The sequence below is a fragment of the Oryctolagus cuniculus genome, chromosome 17 (assembly GCF_051225735.1).
Source record: "Oryctolagus cuniculus isolate XC-2025 breed Fujian yellow rabbit chromosome 17, ASM5122573v1, whole genome shotgun sequence".
Lineage (NCBI taxonomy): Eukaryota > Metazoa > Chordata > Mammalia > Lagomorpha > Leporidae > Oryctolagus > Oryctolagus cuniculus.
The window spans coordinates 49,627,938-49,651,863 of NC_142883.1; the positions used below are offsets into that span (position 1 = coordinate 49,627,938).

General features: G+C 61.1%; 2 protein-coding genes across 5 annotated transcripts in view; both read left to right on the forward strand.

Annotated features, from left to right (window-relative positions):
- Positions 1-4,288, forward strand: part of SPNS3 (SPNS lysolipid transporter 3, sphingosine-1-phosphate (putative)) — a 48,873-nt gene extending 44,585 nt beyond the window's left edge. For both annotated transcript variants that reach the window (XM_002718858.6, XM_089318243.1), the window contains 3 exons: positions 1,509-1,607; positions 1,690-1,861; positions 3,939-4,288. In XM_002718858.6, coding sequence (XP_002718904.4) covers positions 1,509-1,607; positions 1,690-1,861; positions 3,939-4,012 — 345 coding nt within the window. In that variant the 3' untranslated portion in view covers positions 4,013-4,288. The remainder of the gene's footprint in view (positions 1-1,508; positions 1,608-1,689; positions 1,862-3,938) is intronic.
- Positions 4,289-11,503: 7,215 nt separating this feature from the next.
- The window catches only part of SPNS2 (SPNS lysolipid transporter 2, sphingosine-1-phosphate), a 34,248-nt gene continuing 21,825 nt past the window's right edge, over positions 11,504-23,926 (forward strand). The window contains exon 1 of one of the 3 annotated variants that reach the window (XR_011383633.2): positions 11,504-12,071. Coding sequence is in view for 1 of the 3 variants with exons in the window: in XM_051825348.3 (XP_051681308.3) it covers positions 11,699-12,071 (373 nt within the window). In the remaining 2 variants the exon portion in view is untranslated. Of the gene's footprint in view, positions 12,072-15,436; positions 15,460-23,926 lie in introns of those variants that run through there. The other 2 variants (XM_051825348.3, XR_016224246.1) reach the window with 2 other exon arrangements.

Sequence of the window (23,926 nt, forward strand, 5' to 3'; positions counted from 1 at the left end):
AAGGAAGTCCTGTGGAAGCTGGGAAGCTGTGGTCAGCCCCTTCTCGGGCCCGCGGCCAGGTCTGGGGATGGGCACAAAGCCCAGCCGCTCGCACCACCTGGCCCCAGGAATGCCAGCCGGCCGCGGTGACTGCTGCCCCTCTGCCCGGCCCCCTCTGCTCTGTCCCCTGGGCTCCCACCTGCATACCTGGGCTGACACAGCGCCTGCCTGTCACCAAGTCCGCTCTCTCCTGTCTACAGTGCTAGTGATGAACTTGGCCTTGTCTTTCTCCGTCTTCCACGCCTTGTACAACAGACTCAGAAGTGATGCTGGAAACGCCAGCTCCTGCTGTTCACAAGAGCAGGGTGTCCCAGAGGCCAGGCCCGGGAGGGAGGCCGGGGGAGTGACGGAGCCTCTCTCTGGAAGTCTTCCTCATCTGTAAGACCTAAGCCAGTGCACACATCTCCCTCCCGGGTTACTCGAGTTGTTGATACATAAAATGCGACGGGAAGCACTCAGTGAATGGTAGCGTGTGGCTGTTTCTGTGGGGTTTCTCCTGGGCCTAGTCTTCTAGAAAGTTCCACTTTTCTGAATGGCAAACTTTCAGTGAATCCCTTCTGGGCCCCCTGCCTTGCTGTACTCCAAAGGAAGGTGGACAGGGGCTTTGGCGCCTACACAGGGTAAGAGATAGGTGGAGGCAAAGAAAGGATTCCTCCAGGTGCTGGGTGACAGGCATCCTGTTAGGGGTGTGAGGGCTCAGGATGGGCATCTGACCTCTGAGAGGGCTTCACAGAGGAGGTGACCCAAAGGCAAGCCCTAAGTGGCCAGGGACAGGGTGGGGGGAGCAGGCCAACAGGGACACAGCAGGTTCAAATGCCCTGTGGCCTTCTGCCCCTGCAGTCTGATTTCCACACAGAGCCCCTGGATACCAGCTGAGTAACGATCATGAACTAACCCTCCAGGTAGGGAGATCACTGCCTGCATTTGGACAGGAGGCGATGAAGGCACAGAGAGGTGAAGAAACTTGCCCAGAGGTGCACAGCGAGTGGATGGGATCTGCGTCTCACCCCAGAATTTCTAGCCTTAATCCCCTCACTCTTCCTTGGTGGGGTGGGGTCCTCTCCGGCACAGAGGCTGCCTTTGAAGTCCCCGAGAGGCCCGAGCCTCTGTTCCACCCCAGCCCGGCTGCCTGCACACCTGGCTGTGCACCCACACGTCACCCTGCTAGTCTGCTGCCTCCTGCACTCCTGAGCAAAGCCCCATCGCCATGGTCGTCGCTGTGCCCAGTTACAGAGCAAACTCTCAGGAGGGAGCCCCCCATCCTGTGGAACTAGGGTGCTTCCTGAGCCTCTGATGGGCCCAGTGCTCGGCGTGGGGATGCTCAGGGCGGGAGCTCCCTCCCACCCCGCTCACCTGGCCAGCCCGCTGCAGCTCGGGGCAGGCCCCTGGCAGGTGGGGAACAGGAGGCGGCTGTGAGGGATACCCCCGTGCCCTCCCTGGGGCTTCCCTGGTGTTCCTGTGTTTTTCAGTCCGTGGTGGTGCCCAGGTGCCGGGCGACAGCAGGGGCGCTGCAGATCACAGTGGGCCACGTGCTGGGGGACGCTGGCAGCCCCTCCCTCACTGGACTCGTAAGGCGTGTCTGAGTGCGTGCGGTGGGCGGGGCTGGGGGCGGGGCTGGCTGCCCTGGCTGAGCCCGCCCCTCCCTGGCAGATCTCCGGGGTCCTGCTTGCCCGACGCCCTGACTCCTACCTGCAGCGCTTCCTCAGCTTGCAACAGAGTTTCCTGTGCTGCGTCTTTGTCATCGCCCTGGGTGGTGGCTGCTTCCTGCTGGCTGCGCAGCACCTGGAGGGAGACCAGATCCGGGCCCAGCAGCCTGGCACAGGTATCCTTAGCCCCACACCCTTGGCAGGCTCAGGGCTCAATGGCACGGGGGCAGGGAGTACCAGCCGCCTCTGATCCCGTGGCCCTTGTTGGTTCGTTCAGGAAATACTTATTACACCTCTGCCATGTGCCAGGCAAGGTTGCAGATGTGGAGGGAGGGGGCGGGGGGGGGAGAAGTCAGCCAAGTGCAAGCCCTCATGGAGTCGACACTCTAGCAGTGAGTGGGGACAGACCAGGAACAGAGAAGGCAGCAGGTTAATGTGTTCCAGGTGCTAAGGAGAGACAGCAGGAAAGGGAGTGGCCAGGGGCAGGTGGGTGCAGCTTGAAATTTAAGAAAAAAAAATATATATTTGAAAGTCTGGTTCACTCTTCAAATGGCCACAAAGGCCGGGGCTGGGCCAGGCTGAAGCCAGGAGCCTGCACCTCCATCCAGGTCTCCCATGTGGGTGGCAGGGGCCCAAGTACTTGGGTCATCTTCTGCTGCTTTCCCAGGTGCATCAGCAGGGAGTTGGATGGGAAGTGGAGCAGCTGGGACTTGAACTGGTGCTTAAATGGGATGCCCACATATCAGGCAACAGCTCAACCCACCATGCCACAATGCCAGCCCTATTTTTCCTTTTTTTAAAAACAGGAAAATTGGGGCTGCCACTGTGATGTAGTGGGTAAAGCCTCCACTTGCAGCGCCAGCATCCATATGGGTGCCAGTTTGAATCCTGGGTGCTCTTCTTCCAATCCAGCTCTTTGATAATGTGCCTGGGAGAGCAGTAGAGGATAGCCCAAGTGCTTGGGCTCCTGTAACCACATGAGAGACCCGGAAGAAGCTCCTGGCTCCTGGCTTCGGATCAGCCAGCTCTGGCCATTGTGGCCATTTCAGGAGTGAACCAGTGTATGGAAGACCTTTCTTTCTGTCTATAACTCCAGCTCTCAAATAAATGTAAATCTTAAAAAAGAGAGGAAAGGAGAAAAAGTGTGTGGGAGGGGTGACGTGCAATACCATTTTTTTTTTTTTTTGGACAGGTAGAGATAGACAGTGAGAGAGAGAGACAGAGAGAAAGGTCTTCCTTCCATTGGTTCACTCCCAAAATGGCCGCTATGGCCGGCGCCGTGCTGATCCAAAGCCAGGAGCCAGGTGCTTCCTGGTCTTCCATGCGGGTGCAGGGCCCAAGCACCTGGGCCATCCTCCACTGCCCTCCCAGGCCACAGCAGAGAGCTGGACTGGAAGAGGAGCAACCGGGACTAGAACCTGGCCCCCATATGGGATGCCGGCGCCGCAGGCAGAGGATTAACCAAGTGAGCCATGGTGCTAGCCCCCGCAATACCATTTTCTAATTCAATCCCCAAGTGCCGACAACTACCAGAGCTGGGCCAGGCTGAAGCCGAGAGCTGGGACCTCAGTTCAGGTCTCCCCTGTGGGTGGCAGGGCCCCAGCTACTTGAGCCATCACCGCTGCCTCCCCAGGGTCTGCATCAGCAGGAAGCTGGAGTGAGCAGTTGGAGCTGGGAATTGAGCCCAGGTGCTCTGATGTAGGATGTGGCCATCTTAACTGCGAGGCTAAACACCAGCTCCCTGAACTGTTCAGTGGTCAGGGAGGCTGTCACTGTACTGGTGACACTGGAGCCAAGATTTGGAGAAAGGGAGAAAACTGTGGAACAGCAGGTGCAAAAAGCCTTGAGGTGGGAATGCACCTGATGTGTCTGAGGCCAATGTGGCTGGAGTAGGAGTGAGAGGGACAGTGACAGGGGTGTTGGCAGCAGGAAGGGGTGGGAGCTTGGGGGGGGGGGGCGGTCCATGTGGCATTTCCAGCTGTGGAGCCCAGGTGGCCTGATTTTCACTGTAAAAGCCTAGCCCTGCCTGCTTCATTGAGAACATTCTGTAGGGGGTCAGTGTTGCTGCAGAGAGGCCACAGAAGGTTCTGGAGCCATCCAGCGGGGAGCAGTGGTGGCCTGGAACGCAGCGTGAAAGAGTCGGGGCTGGGACATTTCACAACGGAGCCCAGAGGGTCTCCTGACAGATAGCGCCCAGCCTGGTCCCAAAGCTCCCCTGCCCCTGGGGCTGGCTGAACGTCTTTCCTCCCACAGGGACCCAGGACCACAAGGACGTGGAGAGCCAACGCCTGCTCTCTGGCACCGGTGCCTCCACAGAAGACCCCTGAGGCCCTACCCGGCCACACCTCGCCTGTGGCCACCACGGCGGCCGCACCTCTGCCCACCTTTGGCTGTGGCTCAGGGAGCCCGGCCGAGCTGCACCTGCTGCATTTTTGCTCCCAGCTAGAGAGCTGGCAGGGCCCAGTGGCTGGGCTGGGAATTGAGCTGTCAGCACCCTCTGTGGGAGGCCTGGGCCTGTGCCCGCTCCCGGCACAAGGCCCCTCCAGGCTGGGGTCTCAGCCTGGCTGCTGACAGGCCCCGATTAAAGTGTGATTGGTGCAAAGCCCATGGATTTCAGGCTTTTTAATTTATAGCCTTGCGGTGTCTCTGCTGGGAGGAGGAGCGGGCCCAGGACATGGCTGCAGGATGGCCTCTAAAGTAGGGACATTGGGGGGGGGGGTCCCCACACTGGACATGTCAGTCTGACCCAGCTTCTGCAGTCTCTGAGGTCACAAGGGCACAGGAAGCCTCTCGGAGAGAATTTATCTCTGAACAAAAGTGGTCTTGGACATGGTCTTCTGCTCGGCGGCTGGTGTGGACCAGGGGCTCCGAGCACCTGCTGCACACACAGCCATGTGGAGGGCTTGGCAGCTGTCAGGCGCTCTCCTGACCATGCTCTGGTCTGCACCCCCCCGCCACGCATGCCCCTGACCCCAGCACAGCCTGTGGGGAGGGGCCGGCTCTGCGGGACCCTCGCCTGGCGCTGGGTTGGAGCAGCTGGGCCCAGCGGCCCGGCAGGAGATGAGCAGCTTCCAGGCGGGCAGCAGCGGGGAGGCGTGCTCTTTCTCCCCGGGAGCCCTGAGCCGGCGCTCTGCGCCGCTGGAGCCCCGCCAGGCCGTCACTCGCTCACTTGTGATCGCCACCTTCACCAGGCTGGGCACTGCCTGCCTCGCAGCAGCTGTGGGCAGAGCGGGGACCCAGCCTTCGGCGCGGCCCCTGCCTCCTGTAGGGTCTGCCTGGCCTGTTGGTTGTAACAGGCCCCAGCTCTCCTGCTCAGCGCACACCTGCCTCCCAGTGCCAGCTGTCCCTTGGGAGCCGGCGTCCCCAGGCTCACCAGCCCCTTGGTGCGCATCTTGGAGCTCATGAAAAGGGCTTGCAGCAAAGTGACCAGGAAGTGGATCCATGCAGCTATCTGGTCTCTGCTGAGAAGGTGGTCTGTCTGTGCTGCAAGCTGGGACGCCCTGGGCCCTCTCAGGACGCACACGGTGAGCGACCCGCACCCTTTCTGGCTCTCTCAGAGCCACACACTCCCCAGCTCTAGCTGAGTGGGATGTGGGCTGTGGCTTTTCTAGGCTGGGTTTCAACCCACACGAGCGCTCCCCCGCCAGGGGCCAGCGGCTAGGAGGGAAGGCCAAAACCTCATTCACACAAACGTGTATCAGTGGGGGTTCGGCAAGGTGTCGGAAGGTGAACCAGACTCCAACCCTGCCCTTGGGCCTCGCAGCAAGCGCTGGCCTAGGCCAAGTGAGGCACGCCTATGGGCAGAGGAAGGGGCCCCACGTCCCATGTCTCCCAGAAGCCTTCAAGGAGTGGCTTGGGAGGAGGTGTTGGGCATGGGAACAGGACAGGTAAAGGGCCGGGGGAGTAGCAGGTGTGTAATGAGTCATGGAGGGATGTGGTGTGGCCAGAGAGGAGGGGGAGGGGGTGAGAGAGACCTGTGGGGCCAGAGGGACTTCAGATGCCAGCTGAGGAGCTGGGCCTCTCATCCTGGTACCCAGGGTCGTTTCTTCTGGCTCAAGTGCGTTCTGACATTTGCAAGGGCAAGGTGGTGCTTCCCAGCTGGGATATTGTAGGGTGTTATTGTCCACAGTGGCTTGGGGCAAGCTGGGAGCTCTGGGACTGGTGGGCCCTGGGGCTGACAGAGACCCCTGTCTCCCCTGCAGCCAGCCCAGGCCCCCGCTTTGCTCAGCTCCCACTTCCTGCCTCTTTGGGGCCGGTCACCATGGGCTGAGGCCACTCAGGCTGGAGTGCTGGAGTCTGGTGACTGGAACCCGTCCTCCCAGCCTGAAGGGCACTGGTTGGGTAAGCCCAGTCGCCAAGGCTCTGTGCTTGTTTGCTGGGAATGTCAACAGCAGGAAGAATGCTGCTCGGCCGGACAAATGCTCCTGCCTGACCTCGCTCCCTCACACGTCAGTTACTCTGCACACACACACACACACACACACAGCAGCCCATTCCCGCCCCCAGGTGTCATCCTGGCAGGCAGGTGTGCCTGTCCGTGTGCATGACCTGCACACGTGCTCATCTCTGTGTTGGTGTGTGAGCCTGCCAGAGTGTGTTTTGCGACTGTTGGTAAAAGCGCTCCTCCACTCTGACATGAGGCTTTGGGGGGGTGGGTGTGTACATCTGGATTCCTGCTTCCCGCTCCTGGCTTTGCTCCTCACAACAGCAGTCTTTGTGGATCTCTCTGTCTCCTTCCTGCCCCAGTGAGTGACTTCCCTGCCCGCCTGGGTGGGTGTGCGAGGTGGTGTGAGCTAACGCAGCCTCTAGAGTTGGAGCTGGGAGCATGTGCTCCTTCTGCGTGGCTGCATCCATCTGGGTTGTGGGTTGCACATGACAGCAATGCCTTACACAGGATAGATTTCTTGGAAGCACCTTAGGAGCTCACAGGATGGATGGGAAGGGTAGACTTGGCAACCAGGGTTCCCAGACCATTGCATTTGGGAGTCTTTGCCAGAGCTCCACGTGTTTTCTCCCCCTATTCTCTCACCACCTACTCAAGATTTAGAGCCCTGGGCAAGAGAGTCCAGCTGGGCTGCCTCGGATCCCATGCCCACGGCTTGATTTACAGTAGGGTGAGGACTGAGAAAGCAGAATGCTCTTAGGAAGGGGAACGCATCCTGATCATCAAAACATAACAGCAATGAAAGAAAAAAGCGACAAAAACCCCAAACAAAATGCCCACTGCAATAATTTGGGGCAGGTCGCTGGCCCTGTCTAAGAGGTGGCCTCTCCATGGAACAGAGAAGAGGCTGGACTCAGCGTCCTTGAAGAGATTCTTCGTTTCTGATCATGTGAGTCCACGATCAAAGGAGACTGAAGCTTCTAGAATTTAGAGCATGTTATAAACATTCCAATGACAGAATAGGAACTTCTGTGTTCGTGGGGGACTCGGAGCCATCTGTTTGGAGCAGGGGAGGGGAGCAGAGACGGAGTGTTCTGAGCAAAGCTCGTGAGGCAGGCCCAGGCTGGGGGCGGGGCTGGGGGCTCCAACAAGCCCGCAGCTTGGCAACAGCAGGAGCAGAGAAGCGGTGCCTTCTCTCCACCCGTGGGTGACGATTCGTGAGGAAGGCTAATCAAAGGGTGGAGGCACACAGCAGGTGGAGGCCAACAGAGGGTGGAGGCGATCAGGGAGAAAAATGCCTTTTTTAGAGGGGCCGGGAGAGGGATCTGGCTGGTTTCTGAGTCACTCGGCAGCAGACACATGATGCAAATCACCACACATTTCCTGAGCACCTGCGAAATGTCATTTACTCATTCAATCAACAAACATTCTCTGAGCATCTCCTCTGCACTAGATCGGGGTGATGAATCAGACAGGCTATGGGCCCTCGAGACTCCCAGGCTGGTAGCGGGGAGTAGGGGTGGACTCCTGTACAAACATAATCAGCATAATGAGTCTGGCATGCTGTAGGGATACACAGGTTACTCAACAGCCCAGAGGAGGAAGTGACTGAAGGTCCAGGTGTCTGGGAAGGCTTCCTGGAGGAAGCAGTGTCTTCACATAGCTTATTTTTCTTTTCTTTTTAAAAGATTTTTTATTTACTTGAAAGAGTTGCACACAGAGAGAAGGAGAGGCAGAGAGAGAGAGAAAAGTCTTCCATCTGCTGGTTCACTCCCCAGTTGGCCACAACAGCCAGAGCTGTGCTGATCTGAAGCCAGGAGCTTCTTCTGGGTCTCCCACATGGTTGCAGGGGCCCAGGACTTGGGCCATCTTCTACTGCTTTCCCAGGCCATAGCAGAGAGCTGGATCAGAAGTGGAGCAGCCAGGACTAGAACTGGCGCCCATATGGGATGCTGGCACTGCAGGCAGCAGCTTTACCCACTACACCACCGTGCTGGCCCCTGCATATAGTTTCTGGAGTTGAAGGTGGGAGAAATGAGCCAGGTGGGCAGCAGAGGCAGAGCACCACTAAAGGGTCCGGGGAGGGGGTTGCTCAGGTGATGCTGTCCGTGGTCCTGAACCATCAAGGCATCAGTAGGACAAGTGAGGGCAGGGACTATAAACAAGTGTCCTGATTCTTGCCCCCTGCCCTGGATCCAGTCACTATGCGTTCCTTCTCGGAGCTCCATGTTCAGGGTGGTAGAGAGTAATTTTGGGAGGTGAGACTGGAGACCATCCCAGTCCAGGAAGGGCTATGTAGAGTCCTGGAGATCGAGTTAAGGACATCGCAAACCTGTAGGCAGCAGGGACCCATAGGAAGGCTCGCGCAAGACAGTGATGGGCTCATATGCATGATTTAGAAAGTTACTGGCAAGAAACATGGAGAAAAGACTGGAGAGGACGCTGGAGCAGGTGCTGTTGAGCTTTATAAGGGTCCAAGTGAGACGGAGAGAGGTTTGAGCTAAGTTGGTCATGATGGGCACGTTGGAAGATATTAAAAAAAAAAAAAATCAACAGGCCCTCGACGTGGGAGTTGAAGGAGGAGTCCGAAACAGCTCCCACGTTTCCTGCTTGGTGACAATGTGGGTGATGCTGCCATTTGTCAAGAGATAAATGCCCCGGGGCGGGAGCAGGTCCGTGTTGGATGCACTGAGCTCAAGGTGCCTGTGGGATATCTGAGGGGAATGTGCAGGAGATGAGGTGGGTCTGGTGCTAGAGGCGAGGAGCCGTGTGTAGTGGTGGAGGTCCTGAGCACAGGGTGGTCACTGAGAGCCAGGCATGAGTGAGGGGCTGCCAAGGGCGAGGGTGCCATGGAGACAGGAAGGCGAGGCCTGAGCTTTGGGTACACTCACATGCAGGACAATGGGCTCCGGGGGTGTGGACCGGACTCCTAATCCCACAGTGTGCCCTGCCACCAAGCACGCTGGGGAACGTGGCAGCCAATACCTCCCTCTGGGAGACTCCCCATGTACCCTGTCCCAGGAAAGGCTCTGAAGGTCTCACAGCACAGAAACCCCACCATTTCCCCAATATCCTCACCCTTGACCTTGCCCTTAGAATAATGACCATGACTATCCTGCGCTCCATTTGTCTCAAGGTTATGATCTGGACCTGATAAGTGACGCATAGCCAACCTTGAGTTCAGCTTCTCTTTATGTTGAAACTGAATCCTCAGAAGCTGAGGGTAGCCTTGTGGGGCGGTAGAGGAAGTAATGGGTTAGGAGGTAGACACACCTAGGCTTAGTCCAGGCTCCATCATTCGCTAGGTATGCGACCTTGGGCACATTGGTTCTCAGTTCCATCATCGAGTTCCCAGGTCTCAGTCCCATCATCGAGGAGCTGGCGATAAGAACTGGCAACAGCCGGTGGTCTCACGGCACTGACAAAGGCTCCCAGAAGACCACCATGATTTTCTTAGGGCCACTCAGCCAGAAAGGGCTTCTCATCCTCCCTATCACCCTGCACGTGGTGGCCCTCAACTCACGTAAGGACCCACTCGAGAGACTGACATTGAGTTCAGACTCCAGGAAACCCCCCACAGTGGGAGCTGCTGACTTGCTTGATGGCAGCTCAGAAGCTCTCCAAATCCGAAGGCTTAGAACTCTGCCTCTGTCCCGTGCTCTGGGACTCACACACCCAGCGCAGGAGAGGGAGGGCTGTGGAAAGAGAAGTCTCTCCTTTCCAGTCCAGGACTAAAACTTGCTCCCTGGCCAGGATGAATTTTGGGGGGAAGGAGAGGAACCTCGGATTTGGGCTTAGAGTGTGGTCATACCTTCTTCTCCACCAGACACAGTTCCACAATGGTCCTCCAGTTACAGAGGTCAGTGCTGGGGGTCCCCTTCTAGTCCCAAGGAGCTCCTTCTCCCGTCCTTGCTTGTTGGTCACCTGTCATCCCAGGCCACCTGGTGCAACTCCCCCCATCTTATTTGCAGGTCCAGGTCAGCAAGCTGGAAAGAGGCAGCAGGCGATTCTCAGAATGAAATCTGTTTTCCTAACCCTCCTGTCACAGCCATTCATACCCAACATGCTGAAGCATATTTTTAGTCACTTTGCAGAATTTAAAATACACCTCGAAGGCGCCAAGAAACACCAGCTTGAGGATTCACTCTGCTCACAAGAGACTGTGCGCCGGGTGCCTCGCGCTATGTCACAGGTTGGCTATGCCATGACTCACTGCGGCCAACACCTTCGCATGATGCACCTGCCGGTGGACACGGGCTCGGGAGCAGCCTGCAGTGATGTAAGCGCCCAGCCCTAGAGGATGCTGTCCGAGCCTGGGTCAGCTCCTGCCCTGCCTCTGACCAGCGATGGAGTCATTTCCGTGCCCTGGGACTTGCCAGATTTCTAGCCAGGTCTAACACTCCATCCTCTGTATTTTATTTCTTGCAGGCTTTTAATTTCCATCGAAGCCCCAAAGAGAAGAATGTGGGAAGAGTAGGGGCAGGGGGAGTGTCACGGCACCTCTGAGATGGATTGTGGTGGTCACCAGCCCACAAACTACCCCACCACTCTCCAGAGGAGACAGAGTGACCACTCCTGTGCTTCCACACTGCCGAGTCCCACCCTCCCACCTAACCCCAGACAGAGGAGCCAAGACCCCGAGAGACAGCAGGGTGTCTTGTCCAGAGCGTGGTGGCCTGGGACCCAGCTGCGTCTTCCACCCAGGGCTTTGTGCTCCCCTGAGCGCACAGATGGCTGTCTGAGGCCTGGGTGGGAGAGGCTCCTTCTTGGTTTCTGTTGGGTGCCCATGGGAGCCCTGTTTCTCCTGCCAGGGGCTGCCACTCTGTGGCACAGGGGCCAGGATCTGGCACAGGATCTGGGGGTGCACGCTGGAATGGGCACGGGGGAGCCTGAGAGCTGGATCCTAGGTTCCCTGGGGACCGGGGCGACACACAACCTTCCCTGCCTGGTGGAGGGCTGGCTCCTGGGCCAAGCCCTCGCCAGTCCTGCTCCGTGGTTCTTAGGCAGCCCTTCCTGAACCAATTAAAGCAGGCCGTGTGAGCAGCTGTTAGCGCCACAGGCTGTCCAAGAGGGGCTCCTCGTTCAACTGTCTGAGACCCTTCCCTCCAGGCTGTCCAGATACCCTAGGCTCGAGCCCTGAGCCCTCTCCCAGCATGGGCCAGGAGTCCCCTGGGGTTGGGCGGAGGGTACGCAGTGGGTACGGGGGCGTCCCGCTTTCCGCCCGCGCCTCCACTCTCAGGCCCGCAGCGCTCGGCCCACCCGCCCCGGGTGCTCGCCGGCTCCGGCCGCCGCACGGCTCCCGGCGTGACTGCGCCCCCGTCAGGCGGGAGGGGCCCTGCGGCCCGCTCGCCCCCACCCCCCGGGGCAGCACGTGCGGGGCGGGGCTGTGGCCCGAGCCCGGAGCCGATTGGGCGCGGGCCTGGCGGGCGGGGCCGAGCCGCAGCTGTCAGCCGCGGCAGCTAAGGCGGCGCATAGGGCCGAACGGTGGCAGCGCCGCAGCCGGAGCGAGGAGCCGACGGGGACCGGCCGGGATGGTGCAGCGGCGGCTCAGCGACGCACGCACGCTCTGAGCGGGCCCGGGTTGGGCTCCGCGCCCTCCGCGCCCCCCGCCGCCCCGATCCCGGCCGGCATGATGTGCCTGGAATGCGCCTCGGCGGCGGCGGGCGGCGCGGAGGAGGAGGAGGCGGACGCGGAGCGGCGGCGCCGGCGCCGGGGGGCGCAGCGAGGGGCTGGCGGGGGCGGTTGCTGCGGGGCGCGGGGCGCGGGCGGCGCTGGAGGAGTCGTGCCCGCCGACGATGAGGTGCAGACCCTGTCGGGTAGCGTGAGGCGGGCCCCGTCCGGACCTCCCAGCACCCCCGGCACCCCCAGCTGCGCAGCTGCCTCCAAGGGCCCCAGCGCACAGCAACCCAAGCCGGCCAGTCTGGGCCGCGGTCGGGGGGCAGCAGCCGCCATCCTCAGCTTGGGCAACGTGCTCAACTACCTGGACAGGTACACCGTGGCAGGTGAGCGAACCCCCTACCCGGCTCCCGCCCCTGCTACGAGGTGTCCCAGGGGAACTTGGGGTCCAGGCCACCTTATCCAAGCCCTGCGAGGAGTCCCTAAGGGCTCTCTGTTCAGGTACAACCAGGCAAGTGACGTCTCCGAGCTTCTGGGGTCGATCCAGAGCCATTGCTCCCGACCGCTCCAAGGGCCAAAGGTTGCAGGCGTCCCCACCCCTGGAGCAGCCGGCGCGTCCCCGCCAGCCTGGCCGGTCCATCCGTCGTCCTCCAGTCTCCTCCGCCGCTCTGCATTCTTGCCTCCGCGCCCCCCTCCCGCCGCAGCCGCAGGTTTCTCTGCTCCTCTTCCCCTAGCCCAGGCCGTCGGTCAGTCCATGGCCAGTCAGTTCCTTCCTTCCTCCGTCGCTTCCACCCCCCCTCCCCCCGCGTGCGTGCGGCGAGTGTGTGCGCCCCTTGCGAGTGTGCGCCGGGGAGACCGGGTGTGTGCGCGCGCGTGGCGGCGCCGCTGTGTGTGTGAGCGCGTGGCTGATAAAGGCTCTGGCCTGCGGGAGCCGAGGGAGGGGCGGGGCGGGTCCGCGGCGCCTGGGGACCCAAGATGCGGTTTGCAGCTGGCCGGAGCTGGAGGCCTGAAGACGTCTCCTTCTGCTCCGTGACGCTTGGGGCCTGGGGCTGGGGGGCTGGAGAAGGTGGGCCCCGTCTTGGGGAACCAGTTTTGAGCATGGGACCAGGATCCATGGAAGAATGGGGCTCCAGGCTCAGATATGCCCCCAATGCACTTGGTGTGTGACCTTGGGCTGGTCTCTGTTTGCATCTCTTTCCCCATTGCTGAGTTGTTTGATCCCTGGATCCCTTGAGATGGTTGGGGCCCTGGGGATTCCTCCTGCTGCTCTCCTCTTGGGCTTCTCAGGGGTCTAGGGGTAGGAGACTTGCCCTAGGCAGAGCTGTCCGGATTGGGAATGGTGTAGCTTTGAGTAGAAAGGCAGCTGGCTTGGCTGGCCTGGAGGTGGGGAGGGGGCCAGGTACTAGATACCTGGCGTGCTGGCCCAGGACCTGCCAGAGAGACAGAAAATTTTGGATAGACCCTAAAGACAACTCTGTGATGATTGAGAAGAGAGCCCTGGCGTAGACCACCTGCCCCTGGGTGCCTTTCTCAGTGTCTCAGCAGCCGCCTCAGTTGAATGGAGTTTGGAGTCAAGTGGAGGGGAGGAAGCTCCCTACTTCCCCGTTCCTGAGTTCCAAACCCTTGACCTTTCACCCCTCCACTGGAGGGAGCTGTAGAGAGGTAGCAGCAGTGTCAGTCTCTGGGGGACCCTCCCCAGGTGGCTCTGGGCTTTGGTCTCAGGAGAGAGGTGTGCAGAGTGTACAAGTGTACCAAGCCCTGCCACCTGTGTTCCGTGGCGTGTGGGGCCCGGGAGCTTCGGTGCCACCCTGTGGGGAGAAGTCAGAGGACACTGGGGGCCTGTGGTCAGGACACATGTGGGGAAGCCAAGGTCGGGAGGGCCCGTCTGGTGCCAGGTGGACCCGTCAGCCCGTGCCTGGGGGAGAGAATGGCGCGGCTTCCTCCCGCCCCAGCGCACCCCAGCGCACCCCAGCGCACCCCAGCCGGTGTTTTTGGGGGAGCTCTGTTTAGCTCTGCCAGGGGCAGGGGCAGAGGCAGGGACCAGGGGCCTTGGGTGCTTATCTGCCCCTACCTTGACTTGGGCCCCAGTGTCATGCTGTCAGAATGGGGGAACACACAGGAGCTTGCTGGGGCGCTGACAAGGGAGTGCTGGGGGGCAGTGGCTCCAAGGGGCGTGGGGCAGCGAAGGAAGGGCCGGAAAGCCCTGTGCAAACACCGCCCGGCTGTGCGTCCCTGCCTGCCCCACCCCACCCCCGACACACACAGATTTCCTTTCCGGATAAGCCTGGCTCCCTCCCTCTCTCCCTTTCTCTATAGTAAACTCCCTTATCCACCCCCCACCACCACGTTCAGTTTTTAGGAATATTTACGGTCTCCATGGTAACCACCAGGGCTTGGTGTGTCTTCTGCCAGTGCCGGGGGAGTGCTCACCCCGGACCCGAGCCCACCTGTTGCTGACGCCCACCCGGGCCAGAGGCAGGGACTCAGGCCACTGCTCCATGCATGCCCTGTGATGAGTGTGCTCACCTGGCCCCTGAAGACCTCGCACTGCGGCCCAGCTGCCCCACCAAGAACTGGGAGGGGGGCGGGTTCTCATTCTTTAAATCCTTACTGTACATTTTTTTTATGGTATAGATCAGCTCCGTCCAAAGGGAATCTAGCGCAAGCCACATGTTAATTTGACATTTTCAGTAGCCAGATTTTTAAAAAGTCCAAGAAATAGGTGCAGTACAACTCATCCTATATTATACTTAACTCAGGGTCGCTCTCATATGTCAGCATGTAATCAACATGAAGACTATTAATCGGGGATTCTGCCTTCTTTTCTACAGCAAGTCTTGCAAAGCCAGCGTGTGTCTTACCTTCACAGCGCTTGTCAAGGTCACAGTGGCCGGTGCAGGGCAGGGTCGAGCCCGGGCTCTGCAGCCCACCAGCTGTGTGCCCTTGTAGACGCCACCCGTGCCTTCTGTGTGATCGCTTCCCCTCTCCGCCCCCCAGGCTGAGCAGAATGAATGGGAGGGGCTCTGAGACACCTGGGAGGAGGCCAGACTCCCAGGAGGGCGTCCCAGATGCCGCCTTCTCTTTCATGCTCTCTCTCTCAAGCTGTGCCGCGGGCCACACCGCCCTTGCCTTGCTCGTCTGTGTCGATGACCGTCCCTTTCAGGATGCTTTGCAAACCCCTCCCTTCTCCAGCGGGGCAGCTCTGCAGCCTGGGACGTGAGGAGCTCCTGCCCCAGCCTTCCCAGTGCCACCCAGCTAATTACGGCCTCTCCTGCTCCCCATGAGAACCTCCCGAGGGCAGGTGAGGAGGGCCAGGCTCTCTTGGCTCCTGCTAATGAGCCTTGCCTCAGGTGGCTGACATTGCGGTAGGCCACAGACCTCGTCCAGAGGCCTCCCCGTGCGGACCAGGCCCTGCCGTCCAGAGGTCCGTGGCTCACCCAGTGCAGGGAGGTGGGGGTGTGCCCCGCTGCTGGGCTGGGAAGGGGCAAGTGCACGCCCTCCTGGGCAGGTGAGTTGCATTTCAACTTGGCGCAGGTGGTTTGAGCTTCCCTCGGGCTCCCGGCTCCTGCTCCCGGGCTCCCTGTGGCAGCCACCCCCTTGAGCCCACCCTTGGCTGCCAGGGCAGAAGAGGGACTCCTCAGGCTGGGGTCCCCAGCCCTGAGCCTGCCGCCTCTCCTTCCTGCCACCAGAGAGACCTCTGCCCCTGTGGCTCCCAGCAGAGCAGAGGGCGGACGTGGCGGCGCTTTGCAGGAGGGAGCCTGGGCTGTGATTACGGTTGGTAAATGAGTGACTATGTGAGAGAACTAAGCCCTTCCCCGCCTTCTCAGGGGCACCTGTCCCCTTCCCCGACCTGTGTTCTTTCCTTTGATCCAGCCCGTGGCGCACTGGGCACTCGGCTTGGGCGGGGTGGGGGCTGGCCAGGAGAGGCAGAGCCCTGCCCTGGGGGAGTCCTTTTCTGCCAAAGAAGCTGAGATCGGTATCCATGGCAACGGCTCACTCACACGAGCCCAGAAGGAGAGATGAGCACAGGGACCCAGCCAGGAACACAGGCCTGGTGGGGCGTGGGGGCTTCCCTCGAACAGCTGAGGCAGCGTAGGAGGAGGAGCTGCCAGGCTGGGGCTCCCTCTTCCTTGGACTTCTTTTTTCCTCTGGCTTATGAGTCTGTCCCGGGCTGACAGGTGGGGGAACTGAGGCACTGTGGCTTTCTCTCTGGATGAGGACTGCCACCTTCAGCTCCGCCCTTTGGGGGGCCTTGGCCTGGTACTGTGGGGAAGTCCCAGCTTGGGTCTAAGGGATGGGGGCAGGAGAGTGCACCCCCAGGTGAGCCAGGGTACCAGTGTCCGCCTGCCTGGCTGCCAGCCGGCTGTCTGTTTCCTTGCCCTGCTTCCTCCTCACTGCCCCTTAGCTGCCCTGCCCATGGTGCTGCTGACCTGCCCAGGAAAATGCCTTGACACTCACTGCCAGGCTGCTTCTGGCCCTGGCCTGTGCCTCGGTTTCCCATGTCGTGAATGGGACAGGCAGGCTGCAGGTGACGGCCTGGGCTGAGCGGGGGGCTGCCTTGCTCACAGAGCACAAGGTCCTATCCCTTGCATAAAAGGAAGCGGCTCTTGTCCCTCCCTCCCTCCCCCTGGAGGGGGGGTGAGTGTGCCCGGCAGGCATCCCCAGCAGGAGGTGAGGATGAGGGAGGCAGAGAGAAGGCTGGCTGCCTGCGCCCCAGCCTTGGGCATCGTGGTGAGCCTTGTCTCCTGGGCTGAGCCTCCCACTGCTGGCTTTGCCCGCCTGGGCCAGCTGTGCTCTGTGCCCAGGTCTTAGAATGCACGGGGGTGACTCTGCCCCTCCCTCGCTGTGGTCCAGATCTCACTCCCAAGGGGAGCATCGGGGCAGCAGGCCTCAGGAGCTCTGGTGTGCTGGTCTGCTCTGCCTGCTCCTCCCTCCCCCAGGACAACCAGCTGCCAGCCTCAAGTTCCCCTGGTGGGTCTTGGCAGGTGTCGGGAAGCTCCCCAGGCCTCTAGGCTGACTCCTGGTTTTAGCCACACCCTGTCCCCTCTCCATCAAAGCTCTCATCCCCGTTTCCGGTCTCCCTCCCCCTCCAGCCTTGAGGGGCTGGGCTGGGCTGGTCATAACAGTGACTCCCACATGCATGGAGGCTGGCATGGTCTTGGGCCTTGGTGACTGAGTGGCAGACTTGCCCAGCCCTAGCTGACCCAGTGGGCTGAATGAGCACTGGTAGGTTCGGATGGCCCAGGATAAAGACCAGGCCCCTGCTGCCAAGGCCAGGGCTGGCGCGGCCCCTTTGTCTCAAACAGGGCATACAATGAGCCTCTGGGAAGGAAACGGAAGAGATGGCCAGCGGCAGTCCCTGTCTGCCCAGTCCTCGGCCCTGACAATGGGTCCCTCCGCCCGCAACCCCACAGAGTGACTTCCCTGCACTTGAGGTCGAGGGCTGGCCAGCCCTGCTGTGCAACCTGAGGCGCACCCTGACCCTCTCTGATCTCTGAATCCACGATCGATGATTTTGTCATCTGCTTGTGTGAAGCAGAGGCCGCGTGCTCTCCTGGTGGCTGGGAGTTGATGAATGGGGTCCCGGGAGAGCCACGGCTGACGGCAGATGCACTGAGAGTAGAGCAAGAAACAAGCAGGAGCAAGGGCCGAGCCAGAGCCTGGCGGCTGGGGATGGAGCCCTGGCCTCCTGCCGCCCTCCCCGGTCCTCAGTCTGCTTAGAGAACTGGATGGGGCCTCCGTGCACCGGGCCTTGTAGTTCCAGGAGCTCTTTGTGGTCCTCATCAGGGCCAGGCACGGGTTTGCTGAGAGGGGCCCGGAGAGGCATGATTAGGCTTTGTATACTGTAAAGGGCTGTGCCTGGGGGAGCGCGGCCTTAACTGGTCACGTGATTGTTTTGAGACCCACGTGAGGATAGCTGGGGTCGGGGTTGGGCAGAGGGCAGTTGCAGCCTCTTTGGGGGCTGAAGGTGATGAGCACAGCCCAGCTCCTGCCAGGGCCTATGGCCTCAGTCCCATTCACCTTCTGAATCCCAGCGTTCCATCTGGGAAGTGGGAGCTGGAGGCGTGTGGGTGTGGCCTGCGAAGAGGTCTTACCTCTTCCCCGCCCTCTCCATCAAGCCTCTGCCACACCCTTGCGGGTCAGGCTGAGGCTGTAGCTTCCTTGCACCCGGCCCCTGGCGATCTTGGGAGTGCCCGGACCAGCACAGGGCCGGGGAGGCTGAGCAGGGAAAGGAGCGGCTGTGCAAAGCCCCCAAATTGCTAAGGCCGAGTCTGGTTCCAGGAAACCAGCCCCAAATGATAGACTAGGAGTGCAGGACAGAGGCCCGGCAACCCGGCCCCGCCCACCCTGGCTTGGAGACACAGGGAAGAGGGAGGGCTCGCCGGGCTGGGGGATGGTGCCTCTCCAGGGCTGGGGCGGGGGTGGTCTTTGGGCAGAGCTCTGGCGGAGCAAGGGCTGTTTTTCTAAGGGGCTGGGACTCTGGGCTGGGGGCCTCATCTTCATGGGCCGTCAGAGGTCCCCAGTGCGCTGTCCCGGCTGTAGTGACCCAGATCTGCAGGGTAGTGTAGAAGCAGGGACCTCGGAGCCTGCAGAACAGACTCGGATGCAGGGAGGTACCCAGCAGGGTGCACAGGACTCCCGGGCTCCTTCTCAAATGGGCACCCTGGGGCTCAGAGCAGTGGCCACACCTGGCTGCTGGGAGCAGGACGTTGCTTGCCCTGTGGAAGCTCGGGGTGGGGTGGGGGTCCCTGGATCCGGGGGCTGCCTCGGCTGGTGGGGGTGCCGGCAAGGACAGGCTGTGGTTTCCCGGCCGGGCTTCGCCATCCAGAGCCAGGTCAGCAGAGCCAGGCTCTCAGGCCTCTGTAATTACTGGGCGAGAGCTGTGGCCCGGCGCCGGAGCAGGGGTGAGCCTCCGGGAGCGAGCCAGCTCCGAGGCCTCCACAAGGGGAGCCGGGTCCCTCTGAGAGGGACGGGCACGTGTCTGTCTGTCTCCCTAGGCATCTGCCCCCATTTTCGAGGACAGAAAACTGAGGCGGGGATTCCTCACTGTTCTCAGCTGGGGCTGTGTCCTGCCCTGCCAGTCGGGGATCTTGGATAGCATTTATGCTATTTATTGAGTCCCTACTGTGTGCCAGGCATTGCTCTGAACACTTCTCATGGATAAAGCCCCTTAAGCCTCATGACAGCCGGAGGAGGCAGGTGTTAAAATAAGGGGCGGCGCTGCGGCTCACTAGGCTAATCCTCCACCTTGCGGTGCCGGCACACCGGGTTCTAGTCCCGGTCGGGGCGCCGGATTCTGTCCCGGTTGCCCCTCTTCCAGGCCAGCTCTCTGCTGTGGCCAGGGAGTGCAGTGGAGGATGGCCCAAATGCTTGGGCCCTGCACCCCATGGGAGACCAGGAGAAGCACCTGGCTCCTGCCATCGGATCAGCGCGGTGTGCCGGCCGCAACGGCCATTGGAGGGTGAAACCAACGGCAAAGGAAGACCTTTCTCTCTGTCTCTCTCTCTCTCACTGTCCACTCTGCCTGTCAAAAAAAAAAAAAAAAATTCAGCCCCCTTAGGGAGGAAAGGCTGGTGCAGGCAGGCAGAGGCCTCGCCCAGCAGGGAAGGTGGAAAGCCAGGGCTGAAGCCCAGATGGGCTCCGGGGCCCGTGCTCCTGAGAATTGGGCTAAGCTGCCTGCTGCCCAGGGAAAGGCTCAGGCAGGGTGCAGGTGGTGTGACAGTGACTGTGCTGAGGGGACAGAGGCGGGCGCAGGTGGCCTGTTCCAGCTGACGAGGCAGGAAGGGACGGCGGGTCCTGCTGTCCGGCCTGAGCCGAGGGCTCCCGAGGTCAGTGTGGACTTCCTCTTAGACCTGGGCCTTTCTGAAGACTGGGAGTCAGCGAGCTGGGCTGGGGGAGGCCTGGGGTCTGGATCTGGCCCCACTGGGCCACGGGGCGGGGCAGGTGTAGGGGGTGGGTCTTGAGGGACCAGCAGTAATGGGAGTCCTGCGGGCAGTCAGGCATCCCAGTGGGCGTGACCTTGGTTCTGTGTCTGGAAGGACGAGGCCGATCCTCACAGGTGGAGGTGGTTGGCTCAGGAATGGCACACAGCTGTGGTGGAGGCTTGTTAGCCATGATGGGCGGGTCACAGGGGACTCGGATCAACTGGGTCAGTGCCTGTTAACCTGGAAGTACATTTGTGGGTGCTTGGAGAGCTGGGGAGGGCCCCCAGGAAGCTGCTTTTTAGCGAGCACCCTCCCTGAGACTTCTATGTGTTCCTAGGCAGGTTTGGGAATCACTGATCTCCCCAGGGTCTTCGTCTACACTGGGAGAAAGGCAAGTCCAGGGAGGTAGTGGTCCCACTGTGCGCTTTCCCTGTGCCCGGTGAGCATGTACGCATGTGTGTGTAGTGGTGGGAGAAGAGCCAGGTTGGGGTCGGGTCCTGGAGGCCTCCCATGCTAGGAGCCTGGGGTGGCCACGCTCAGTGAGCAAATGCAGGTGCAGAGCCCAAGGCCGGTCTGTCTGTGTGTGCACCGCCTTCGTTAGTCACCAGTGGTGTTAGAGGAGTTCACAGGCGATCCTGGGCTGACAGCCCCAGATCCTCGAGTTCAAAAATGGCCCCGTGGTCTCTGGAGCCCCAGCGCAGGACGTGGCACTCAGCTGGAGACCCTGAGAGCCATGAGCTGAGCTCAGGGGTGTGCGGATGGGCTGGCAGGGGCTGGAGGTAAGGGTCCCAGGGCTGCCCTGCAAAGAAGGGACCCCCGAGGATGAGGGCAGCAAGGGGCCGACTTCCAGGTGTCAGGCTTGGCTGTAGCCGTGGTGCCGCTGAAGCCGGGTCCAGGAGGCTGGCAAAGCTGTGGGGTTGGTTCCAGGAGCCTCAGCATGGCTGGAGGAGCCGAGTTGATCAGAGGTGGGAGCTGATGTGCCGGACGCCAAAGCCAAGGGCTGACCCAGCGCTGGATCCCTGCGAGGCGGGGGACAGGTGGCCTGGGCCATGGCACCCTCGCCTTGGACAAGAAGTGAGACGTCCAGGGGCTCGGGAGGGGTGTAACCATTGCCAGCGGATGAGAGACTTCAGGTGTTCTGATGTTCTGGAATGTTCTCTGGGGCCAGGTGGCAGTTGTGGATTGGCTTTGAGGTGGTTGCCTGGAGAAGCTTGAGCCGTGGCCGTGGGTTGGCTGGGGGCTGATGGTGCGGGAGCCCCACCTTGCGTGGCCTGGGGCTGGTGGGCTGGCGGGGTGGGCCCGGCCTGCGCTGTGGCAGGCTGCTACTGGGCATGAGGCCCGTGCTGTGACCTACCAAACCTCAGCCTCCAGGAAGGAGGCTAAAAATAAGGCTGTGGTGACGGAGGGAGGGGGTGGTGGGCCTGCGCCAGGCTGGAGCCCAGAGGAAAATCTGAGGCGACCAGCAAGCTGCTGTGACACACGCTTCCCACGCCAGCGGCCAGCGGCCTCTCACCCTCCTGTGGCCACGGCCGGAAGAGGGGAAGAAGGCCCAGAAATGTTCACAAGGGCCTGGCCTTGGGCTCTGCTCCCTGGGAGGTTTCTCTGCCTGGACCCAAGGCCTCGGACCCACGGCTGGGCTCCAAGGGAGAAGGGGTGCAAGGGAGGGCACCCACATTTTCCTGTGTCCTCATGGGGTCGAGACTGTCTAGGGCATTCCAGGGACCTTGGACTCCCTTTGGGATGTGGAGGAATGTGCCTCCCTCTTCCAGGGGCTCTCTGCAGTAGAGGAAGTCAGGGCAAGCTTCCTGGAGGAAGAAGCCAATGCTGGGGCTTGAAATCATTGGATGGGAGCAGGCGTTTGGCATCTCATATCTGAATGCTTGGTTCCAGTTCCAGCTTCCTGCTAATGTACCCGGGGAGGGGTGGGGCGCAGCAGGTGATGGCCCAAGTGCTTGGTGCCCTGCCACCCATGTGGGGGACCTGGATGGAGCTCCAGGCTCCTGGCTTCAGCCTGGCCAAGTTCTGGCTGCTGCGGGCATTTGGGGAGTGAACCAGCAGACCAAAGAGCTCTGTGTCTCTCTGCCTTCCAGATACATAGAAAGTTTGGATGGGGAGGTGTCTAACTGGAAGGCCGGGATGTGCCGCGAGGAGCTGTGGACGCGTGCCGTCCTATGCCACCCTCTCTGCATGTCCCTCCCAGCGTGCACCTGTTACGGCCCGAGGTCCCCTCTCAGGGCTGTGGGTGGGGCCCCTCCTGCCACCTCCCTTCATCCTCCCGACGCCAGCCCTGGGATAGCCCCTGTTCTGGGTTCTGGAGTTGGCTCACCGTGTCCCTGGCCTCACCTGCGGCCTGGCGGGGGCGGGGGGGATGTTCTCCCTTCCACCCTCACATCCACCCCACAGAAATGCTGTGGGCCCTGGGCTGGGGGACAAGAGCAAGCCCTGCGGAGGCCCCCTGGCGCAAGAGCTCTGAGACCTGGGTGCTGCTGGGAAATGTGTGTTTGTTGTCTTCCTGTTCCCTGGCACACAGCTCCGTAAACCCTGAGGGCCTCGAGTGAGAAGCAGGTCTCAAAGGCGAGTGAGCCGGCCTGTGGGCTCGGCTGCTGCGGGCCGGGGCTGGCCCCTCGGAAGACCGAGGCAGGGCTGCATGGCTGGACTCCCGGGTTCATCTTCCGCCCTCCAGAGGGACTGAAGGGGGAGTTGGTCACCAAAGGCCAGTGATGCAGTCAATCACTCTGATGACCATAAACCCCCAAAAGGCTCCCGGAACACACGGGGGGCCGTGGGAGCTCCTGGGCCTTTCTCCGCGCCTTGCCCCATGCACGGCTCCACCTCTGTCCTCCTTTATGATAAACCGGCCCATGTGGCCCTGAGTTCTGTGAGCCACTCAAGCAAATGGCTTGAGCTCCAGCAGGGGTCTTGGGGACTCTGGTTGGTAGCCAGCTGATGACAAGCCCCGGGACAGCAGTGTGGGGCCTGCAGCTGGCACCTGAGGTTTGGGGCACAGTCTCGGGGACTCAGCCCTCGGCACCTGATGCTGCCTCCAGGTGGATGAAGTCAGAACAGACTTGGGCCCGAGGACAGCCGGGTGGGCTCCGTGGACTCCCTGCTTGCTTGTCGGGTAGGGAGGTGGCCTCTGCCTTGGCTGTCAGAGTGCTCCGTGTCGTGCGCCAGCAGTAGGAAGTAGCAGAGTGGATTGTGCCCCCCTCAGTATTCTCAGTCCTGGTTTCAGATCGCCCCTCTGCATCCCAGTGTGCTGAGTGACACATGGCTTCGTGTCCTCTGTGGAAAGGGGAGGATGGTCACACCAGCACCGTGTGCAAGGATGCAAAGATACCCCGTGGAGCCTTGGACGGTGCCTGGAACTCGGCAGGAGCCAGCCAACCAGTGGCTGTTAGCTCCTGGCCACACTCAGTCCCAGGAGCCCATATCCACGTCCACAGGCATGGGAGCTAACGTGAGGGGCCGTGGAGAATGGGGGCAGCTAACTTGGTAAGGGTGGTGGGAGGGGAGAGGTCAGGGAAGACTCCTCCCTCCATCTGCACTCATTCTTAAGGGAGCGGCAGGACTGGGCATGGCGCATGGGACTGTTGGGATAGCAGAGGCCCCTGTGGACTTGGGGGTGTGGGCAAGAGGGGTGGCAGGGCTGAACCTGCAGCCTGTGTCCCGGTGGAGTGCTGGGGAGCCGCAGGTGATGGTGGCTCAGAGATGGAAGGGACCACGCTGCAGAAGGACCGGGTCGCGGGCTGGATGGCGAGTGAGATCAGGCCCATTCCTGCCACCTGCCAGCCGCTATGGGGCTCTGGGCCTCTGAGGCCAAGTCAGGGCCCTTGGAGGTCCCCCTTTGGTGGCCCTGCCACTGCAGGCGCAGGACCAGCCCCCGCCTTCTGCCTTCAAGGCAAGGCCACAGTCCCGCAGTGGTTGTTAAGTCATTAACGGCCTCTCACAGCCTCTTCATTACGGGTAATTATGGTGATCCACTTGGGGCATTAACAAGGAGGGGCCGGCTCCTCGGGCTGTCAGGCTGCCGGGATCCCAGCCGGCTCCAACCCAGCATCCTGGGAGGGCGACTGGTCCTGCCTGGGTCTATAGAATGATGGGGACAGTCAGCTCTGCCCACCTGTCGGGCTGGACCCTCAGAGCCTGCGGCTTAACCTGCCAGGCCTCAGTTTCCTCATCTGTCAAGTGGGGGAATAGCACCGGCCTCCTAGGCCAGCTGAGCATTAACCAGATCAGGACGCAGTTGACAACCCATGGTGAAGAGCTCTGGGCATCCTCAAGGGCCTCTCTTCCCCGCCTCGGGGGGCTTCCAAGGA